The 9,586-nt window shown below is 42.8% G+C and overlaps 1 protein-coding gene across 12 annotated transcripts in view; it reads right to left on the reverse strand.

Moving 5' to 3' along the window:
* Positions 1–8,702, reverse strand: part of ACBD5 (acyl-CoA binding domain containing 5) — a 49,856-nt gene extending 41,154 nt beyond the window's left edge. For 3 of the 12 annotated variants that reach the window (XM_065582936.1, XM_065582934.1, XM_065582931.1), the window contains exons 1-4: positions 8,030–8,227; positions 7,408–7,584; positions 5,602–5,722; positions 2,419–2,491 (exon numbers count right to left, since the gene is read on the reverse strand). In XM_065582936.1, the coding sequence (XP_065439008.1) occupies positions 2,419–2,491; positions 5,602–5,722; positions 7,408–7,483 (270 nt within the window). In that variant the 5' untranslated portion in view covers positions 7,484–7,584; positions 8,030–8,227. Of the gene's footprint in view, positions 1–2,418; positions 2,492–5,601; positions 5,723–7,407; positions 7,585–8,029 lie in introns of those variants that run through there. The other 9 variants (XM_065582935.1, XM_065582930.1, XM_065582933.1 and 6 more) reach the window with 7 other exon arrangements.
* Positions 8,703–9,586: the final 884 nt, after the last annotated feature.

Genomic DNA, 9,586 nt, shown 5'->3' on the forward strand with positions numbered 1-9,586 from the left:
TACTATACAGTGTCTAAAGTTATGTGTTTAGATAATTTTTTTCTTTTTTAAATTGGCATTGCTAAGGTGAGTACAAACTAAATTTACATTCTAGAAGGATGTTATTATTGGACTGTACCACTTTAAATAATGAATGACAAAGCACAATATGGCAATAAAAGTAATAATGATCATTGCTCCAGCCAGGACAGGGTTAGGCATTTTAGAAATTACTACTCAAAAAATAAAATTTAACTTTGAAAAGAATAAAATTACAGAGAATATATATTTCAGTAGGAAGTACCAAGAGATTACAAACAACACTAATAATATTACAAGTGAGAGAGCATGAGGAGGCGGGAGAGTGGGAGGCAGTGAGAGAGACATAGGGAGAGTGTGTGAAACTGTGAGTGTGCCAGAGTGAGTGTGTCAGCGTGCTGTCTCTTTAAGCCGAGCACCCAGGAGCATGAATGCTTGTTCAGCAGCAGCCACAGCTCCCATTCCTGATCCAAAGGAACCAGCACTGATAGGCTCCTTGTCCCCCCACCCCAGTTCAGCAGACTCCCACTCGGCCACAGCCATCTCTAGCAGCAGGTGAGCTCGCCCAGCACCCTGCCACCCATGAATCAGCTTCCCAAAGAAATGGAGACTAGCAAATTCTGAGGTGGCTATAGCCCTGCAAACCCCCGCCCCCAGCAGCATGCCTGGCCAGAATTCTTGAGCTTTATGTGGATAGAGCAGATTTTACCCTAAGAGATTGTTTGCTATCAGTTTATCTTATGATAACCTTCAGAGGGCAGTACTTTCATTTAATTTTACTATTTACAGTACTCTTCGTTGATAGTTATTTTGAAGAGAACAGGCTACTTCTATTAGTTATTTCAGTGGGTCTTTTGACAGTTAAGATTCTGAAGTAATGAATGGCCAAATTCTGCATTACTCACTCAATTAAAACTCCCATTAAAATCAATGAGAGTTTTGCTTGAGTGAAGACTACAGAATTGGCCCACTATCCTTAAAAAAAAAAAAAAAAAAAAAAAGTAGTAATTAAAGAGCAAGAATAACATGGTGGTTGGTAGAACAGAAATAAAATGTTATAAAAAAAAAGCTTTAAAGGAGATTAATAGCCTGACTTAGAAAAAAAGCTAGCATAGTCTGAATGAAAACTGCACGCTCGGTCCTTAATACCAACCTGGCTATAGTTACGTTAAATTACATACTTGTCCATACCACAGCTCAAAGTATGTAAGATCGTTCACTGTTTCAGAGACCTCCTAAAAGGGCTGCAGTCAAAAGACAGGATGAGTTAAGGACAGAGTGGCAGTCTTAACTCTGAATTTGTCCAGCTACTTTAAGAATTTATATTATGCTCATTAAGATAACTAGGAACAATTATAAAAAATTTTAAAATCTCTATTCCCAACACTAGACCAGAAACATTTGTTTGGATCTAAATCAGACTCCTATAGACTATAAATAGAGGCAGTTTCAAATCTAGGTTCTAACTCAATGGCCTCCAAAGTTCAAAGATGTTCAGATCCAGAGTTTTGGTTCGGCCCATTTTGTTAATTAACTCATTCATTAGCCTGTTCGTTTATAAGCTGAACCCCCAAGATGGTTGGGTAAAAATAGCAAAAACTGTATGACCCTTTCATAAGCCAACCCTATATTTCAGGGGTTGGCAAACTTTGGCTCCTGGCCCATCAGGGTAAGCAGCTGGTGGGTCAGGACCCAGCAGGTCGGGACGTTTTGTTTACCTGGAGCGTTCACAGGCACAGAGGCCCTCAGCTCCCAGTGGCCGCGGTTTGCCATTCCCAGCCAATGGGAGTTGCGGGAAGTGGCACATTGGCTGGGAACGACGTACTGCGGCCACTGAGAGCTGAGGGGCTCTATGCCTGCAGACACTCCAAGTAAACAAAACGACAATGTATTAGATATTCAATTCAGTGATTCCATAGAGTTTAAAACCATCAAATTTTGGTGTAGACCCATTAATAAGCCAACCCCCGCTCTTTGATGAGTCACTTTTTTACCAAAAATATTCAGTTTATGAACGAGTATATACGGTACTTTAAGACTCTTCCATGTAAGGGTCCCACCAGATCTCAAACTAGAATTCAGATGCCAAATTTACTGCAAATTCAGCTTTTTTCCTTTGGGATCTCTCTCTCTCCTTCCCTAGTTTGTTTGAATCTCCTGCAGTTTCAGTTCCAATGTTTCACTACAGTTCACTTGCCAGAGCTGCATTGTATTTGGGCCTGTCATTTAAAACGTTATGTCAATAGGTTCCCTAGAGCTCTTAAACTTCAAAAAATTCAGCAAACTCACAACAGGAATGAAATCCAATCTGGAGCTTTGCTAGCAGTTAGTGAAATATTTTCCTTATTTTTCTAATGTTCTAGAAATAAAGAAAGATAGATAGATTTGAATTACTCTTACCTTTTTCATTTCTTCAACATATGCTATCATGGCTTCTTCTTTGGGCATATCTCCCAAAGCACTCCAAGCATCCCTAGGAATGAAAACCACAGACATCTTCAGAACACCCATTGTCTGCCTACATTTTTCAGTCCAGCGTTAAGTAAAGTCTTTCTTATTGTGTCTGCAATTTTGTGTGTAAAAAAAAAAAATAACTTGCTGATTTGGGAGCATAATCAGGTAATTGGGCAGCTACAGAGAGACAGCATGATCCAGTGGATAGGGGACTGGACTGTGAGGCAGGAGAAAAGTTCTATTTCAGATTCTAACACTGACCAACAGCTTGGCATTGGACAAGATCATTTTTTAAAAGTTATGGGACCTTCAAAAAGGTATTTTTTATATTAGCCATATACATATTGCTGCTGATGTATAAATATAACCAGAATTATGTACAGGTCTATTTAATCTTTTCTATTAAGCCTTATACCAACAGGAAAGTAGCAGCCTAAAAATAAAATCGCTTACTTATCTCTGACACAATATACATTATGGGTTTGGGGCCATATTATATCCATTCATAAAAAACACAGGTGTACCAGGAAACTCTGAGATTCCAATGTCAATTTCCATGCAAGCCTTCCCTGGGGGGATGGGAAGAGGTTTGCGGAGTGTTTTATTAAATTGAAATGGAACAGATGGGCTAACCTAATTAGTTTAATTTAGTTACTGTTTAACGTTAAACAGTGCTGAATAAAAGAAGAACAGGAGTACTTGTGGCACCTTAGAGACTAACAAATTTATTAGAGCATAAGCTTTCGTGGACTACAGCCCACTTCTTCGGATGCATATAGAATGGAACATATATTGAGGAGATATATATACACACATACAGAGAGCATAAACAGGTGGGAGTTGTCTTACCAACTCTGAGAGGCCAATTAATTAAGAGAAAAAAAAAAAACTTTTGAAGTGATAATCAAGCTAGCCCAGTACAGACAGTTTGATAAGAAGTGTGAGAATACTTACAAGGGGAGATAGATTCAATGTTTGTAATGGCTCAGCCATTCCCAGTCCTTATTCAAACCGGAGTTGATTGTGTCTAGTTTGCATATCAATTCTAGCTCAGCAGTCTCTCGTTGGAGTCTGTTTTTGAAGTTTTTCTGTTGTAATATAGCCACCCGCAGGTCTGTCACTGAATGACCAGACAGGTTAAAGTGTTCTCCCACTGGTTTTTGAGTATTTTGATTCCTGATGTCAGATTTGTGTCCATTAATTCTTTTGCGTAGAGACTGTCCGGTTTGGCCAATGTACATGGCAGAGGGGCATTGCTGGCATATGATGGCATATATCACATTGGTAGATGTGCAGGTGAACGAGCCCCTGATGGTATTATATAAGAGTTTTTTTTCTCTTAATTAATTGGCCTCTCAGAGTTGGTAAGACAACTCCCACCTGTTTATGCTCTCTGTATGTGTGTATATATATATCTCCTCAATATATGTTCCATTCTATATGCATCCGAAGAAGTGGGCTGTAGTCCACGAAAGCTTATGCTCTAATAAATTTGTTAGTCTCTAAGGTGCCACAAGTACTCCTGTTCTTCTTTTTGCGGATATAGACTAACACGGCTGCTACTCTGAGTGCTGAATAAGATTGGTTTACAGAGACTTTAGTCTGCTTAGTACTGTGGCAAACACACTATTAAAAATTAATAAAAGTTTAAAAGAAAGATAAGAGTCACAGGAGATGGTGGGAGTGGCTGTGAGGATGGTGAAGCTCATTCCAGTAGCCAATTTTTTTACCTAAAGTCTCTTTCCTTAAGGACCCAAAATAGGAGTGATGGGTGAAAATTATTTTGTCCACCACCAGAGGCCTAATTTTTGACACACCAGTTTTGGTTCACTGATTTCTGGTTTTACATTTTTCTTATTTATCCAGCATGATCTTAACACAGTCCTTCAGCTGTATCAGTATGCCTTGTTGCTTGGACTAATTCAGTCTGGCTGGCTAGCTCCCTTTCATAACTTTTCCCTGTCAACAGTTGTTATATGTTAGTGACATTTTATGCACTTAAGCTCATAATTAGAGTAAATTTGTAGATCCAATTATTACAGCCGAGGACAGGGAGGAATCTCCTACCTCCAAGGATCCCTGAGATACTGGAGGAAGAGAAATCCCATCATATGCAGAGCTGGCCTTAGCATTTTGGGGGGTGAGGGGGTGCATACACGTCACTGTACACAGGGAGGGTCAGCAAAAGTTATTCAGAGGCATTTCAATTTTAACTAACTTTAAATAAAAAGCAAGCCAGGGAGTGGTTGATTTTTAGGCCTTTTGCTGTAGAAGTTGACCTCAGATGTTTGAGCTGGGGTCCATATATAGTTGCCAATGTTTTTTAAAAAAGCCTTTCAAGGGATGATTGTATCAACATAGGTCTGGGTACCACAGTTTCCCTCTCCCCAAATGCCGAAGAGCTTGATGTGCACACTGATTAACTTTAGGATTTGTAAAGCGCTTTACCAACATTAATCATCATGATAGCCTGTGAACTAAGCAAGTAGAAGTATCTTTATTTTACACACTGGAAAACTGTAAGGTACTGCAAACATAGAGTGATCTGACTAAAGCCACAGAGGAATCTATGTCAGAACTGGGATTAGAACACAAGATTCCCTTACTCTCAGTCCTGTACTTAGTTCATTTGATCCTGTCTTTCCTACTATTCAATTCTCCATCCAACTTGTAGTAAGAGCCCAGATTGTCTGTTCTGTAATGGAACCATCTCAGGACAGGCAAACAGAGGGAAGGAACTTGTTGCCACAGCCCTAAAAGCACTGCCCCCCTATGGCTGCAAACTGATTTGAGCTCCCCTAAATTCTGGGGAAAGGAGGAAATGGACAGATCTCATTGTAGTACCTCTGCAGTAAGCATCCTCCTCCTCAATTTTAGAAGCAAAGGGAATGTCCTCTCCCCTATTTCTGAGATACCATACATCATTTAAATATAAAGGCTGGAACACACGGGGAAAATCCACAATATACATACCAATTTCATTATCAAGGGAAGGGACTTTTTGAAACACACACACACACACACACACACACAGGTTTTGTTAACTGAAGTCTTTAAAAAGAGAGAAGATGCTTTTAGACAAAGTTTCAGTACAAATAACCAAACAAACAATCTCTCATACACAATTACCATTTATATCTACCAATAGGATCCCAGAATCCAGGTCTTGGACTGTTACAGGGTCCTTGGGTTGCTTGCTTATAAAAGCTATAGAACTTGAGCATCATTTCATTCGTTGGCTGGAATGAACCTAGTGAAAACATATTTTAAAATCAGTGGAAAGTGACATTAAAGCCATTTAGTCTCTTTTATGCATTGTTAATATTTCTGTGGGAAATTAACCTGCACTTCTTATAACTCACAGTATGATAAAGGGTCAGATCCTCAAAGGCACAATTCCCCCTGGAGTCAATGGAAATGATGTGATTAATACATTTTTGTATTAGGCCCAGAGTGAATATTTACTGATTGAGGGAAAATTTCAGACCTAGTTTAAGGGGCTGCATGATCAATGACATTGGACTTTAAGCTCCACGTTCAGACACAGGGTCTGCTCTAAAATAAGTCACCTTGACCACTTTAAAGGGACACAATCAACTTCACCACATTTGTCTGGATTTTGAAAAACTATTTTTACTTAGAACAAATAACATAATTGACAGATCTGAGATCAAAATGTTTCACTATTTCTTCAGTTTGTTTACTTTAGGCATTTGACAACACTTTCTGTACAGTCACTGTTTTCTCAAAAACAGAAAACACTTGTACAGACAGGAAAATCTGATTATTTGGCAGAGGGAATTCACGCTCAGGCATTTCTCCTGAAACAACTTTTAAGTTGAAATCTATTCAAGTTTTTTTTTTTTTTAAAGCTGATAATTATCCTTTAATTTTTGTCCTCACAAAATCAATTATAGTTTAAACCAGTAGTATGTGGTGAGTTTTTGGCTTCTCTGTTAATGTAAGATAATCAGTGTCTATTTGATAATAGCAACAAAGAAAAACTCTAGGGGGGGAAGAAGTCTTGTCCTCAATTTTTTAAATTCTTCAAGCACATTTAATAACTTTCTTTACTCTTCAAACTAACAAATTCACAATGATCGCTGTGAAGTCATAGAATCATATTAGGGGTTTCAAGAAGGCAAGTACTTTCTCCTACTTTTGCAACAAAGGTGGGATGGGAATGAGTAGGATAGTAAAAGCTACATTGTTTACATCAACAAACCACCTCCTACACAAACAAAATGCATGCTTAACATGCTCTAGAGGGACAAAGAAATTTGTTCCATGGCATCAGGAATAATTAAACAAATTTTGAACTGATCAGGAAAAAATATTAAAAGCAAATTTTAAAACTTGATCTGCTGGGCCCCTGTAAACCCTTACAGTACAGTATTTATTGAATCACTAATCGCAAATATCAGAAAATTGTAGATGATGCCATGTCTTTAAGTGGCTGAACAAATAAGTTATGAATAAGCTTTTGGGCCTAGAAGGCCAGTGTAAGGGACAGCTCTGTCACCATGTTTAATGGCTGGTGTCACTCAGACAATCCCCTCATTATCTGTCAGTAATTCCCTAGCCCTGCTGGGGACACCCTTGCATTCCGGCTGCCTGCCAGGTTACCCTCGTTTAGAGCTCTAGAGGGGGCAGTGGGGAGGATGTGGCTGCCCTGGCAGAGCTGCAGTGAAGGGGGTCAGGTTTATCTTGTCCTGGCGGGGACAGGGAACAGCCAGTGATTGCTCTCCTGGGAAAGTGGCAAGGCTGTAATCGACCTGCGCTCCAGACGGCAAAAGGACAGGCGAGCGTCCGGGTCCGCAGGTTTCCTCTCCTCCGGCCGGTGTAGTGAAGGATACTGCTCCTCGTAGGAATGTGCTACCGGTAGCACTTTCCTATACTTGCACTGACACAAGCTTTCTAGCCCCGCTCACTTACCATTTTTGGGCAAGCTCTGAATCACCTTCACGGCCGCCTCAAACCTGGTCTCATGCACCGAGCCGGTCTCCGCCATGCCCCCCTCTTTCTCCTCAGCCACAGCCGGGCTCGAGATGTGTCAGCTGGAACCGTGCAGCAGCAGCAGCAGCTTCCCCTCCCCGAGGCGCCTGCATCCAACTGACCGGAGACAGGCGGAGCGGAATGGGCGACTGCTCCGCTTGCTCCAGTGCCGCCACCCACGGCAGGAGCAGCCCCGCTCGGGAGAGACTGACTGGGGCAAAGGGTCCAACACTCCCCCCACATCTCAGCCGCTCATTCCCACCACCCCTCCCCATCCGCCCGACCCCCTTCCATAACCCCACACTGCCCATTGCCCCCTCCCCACCGCAACTCCCTGTGACCGCCCACCTGTCCACTGCCCACCGCCCCGAAACGCGCCCCCCCCCCCGGAGCTCGTCTGCCCTCTCCCCACCCCTCGGAGCTCACCCACCGCCCCGCACTGCCCCTCGGAGCTCGCCCCCCCCGAAACGCGCCCCCCGCTACCCCTCGGAGCTCGCCCCCCCCCGCACTGCCCCTCGGAGCTCGCCCCGAAACGCGCCCCCCGCTACCCCTCGGAGCTCACCCCCAGCACTAGGCACAACCTGGCAGTTGAAAAGGCCCACAATAAATAGTCGCCCTTTTCCCCAGCTGTTAAGAGCAAACACGGTAGCCAAGGCAGTGGCAGCTGGTCCTGCTCCTCTTCCCCCCACCGCGCAGCCCCCGGAGCAAATTGAGAGCGCGCAGTTTGTCAGACACACTACATGGGCACCTACCTTTGCCCAGGGATCAGGCCCTTTTGTAATGTCTTCCAGCAGCGGGTCTCAGCTCAACCTTCTGCTTGCTCCCGCCCCGCGGCATTCTGGGAAACGTAGTCCACTCTGCTGCTCCACTTCCGGCCTGGGGCCTTGGCGTGGGCGGTAACCCTGGCTCTGTGTTGTGGTCTGACCAATCAGAAGGCTCTCTGGAGAGGACAGGAACCTCCCTACTTCAGGGAATGAACGGATGGTACCTTTCAGACTCGCTGTGAGACTAATGATGATGTTACACCGGTTCCTGCGAGGGCGGGCTTCGGCGGGAGTCCGCCGGTCCCGTAAGGCAGGGTACGCCGAATCCGCGGGACCGGGGACCTCCCGCAGGCCTGCCTGCCGTGCTTGGGGCGGCAAAAAAGCTAGAGCCGCCCCTGGACCTTTCGGTCCCAATCACAAAGCCCTTTAAAAACACAACCATCTGATATCCCAGGCACACACACAAGGCTCACGTCACTGCCTGTACCATCAGTTTCAGAGTAGCAGCCGTGTTAGTCTGTATCCGCAAAAAGAAGAACAGGAGTACTTGTGGCACCTTAGAGACTAACAAATTTATTAGAGCATAAGCTTTCGTGGACTACAGCCCACTTCTTCGGATGCATATAGAATGGAACATATATTGAGGAGATATATATACACACATACAGAGAGCATAAACAGGTGGGAGTTGTCTTACCAACTCTGAGAGGCCAATTAATTAAGAGAAAAAAAAAATTTGAAGTGATAATCAAGTTAGCCCAGTACAGACAGTTTGATAAGAAGTGTGAGAATACTTACAAGGGGAGATAGATTCAATGTTTGTAATGGCTCAGCCGTTTGAATAAGGACTGGGAATGGCTGAGCCATTACAAACATTGAATCTATCTCCCCTTGTAAGTATTCTCACACTTCTTATCAAACTGTCTGTACTGGGCTAGCTTGATTATCACTTCAAAAGTTTTTTTTCTCTTAATTAATTGGCCTCTCAGAGTTGGTAAGACAACTCCCACCTGTTTATGCTCTCTGTATGTGTGTATATATATCTCCTCAATATATGTTCCATTCTATATGCATCCGAAGAAGTGGGCTGTAGTCCACGAAAGCTTATGCTCTAATAAATTTGTTAGTCTCTAAGGTGCCACAAGTACTCCTGTTCTTCTTTGTACCATCAGTGAATGCTTGAAGTGTGCAGCCGGACACAGCAGCACTTTACACACACCCTAGTTTAGAACAAATAGTAGATTTATTTATTATATTATCTCTGGATTGATAATATTGTAATTTTAATTATTTTTCCAAACCTATTCTGAACAGTAATGATTTAAGTTGGAGGTCCAAACATGGAGCATCTGAAA

The sequence above is a fragment of the Chrysemys picta genome, chromosome 2 (assembly GCF_011386835.1).
Source record: "Chrysemys picta bellii isolate R12L10 chromosome 2, ASM1138683v2, whole genome shotgun sequence".
NCBI lineage: Eukaryota > Metazoa > Chordata > Testudines > Emydidae > Chrysemys > Chrysemys picta.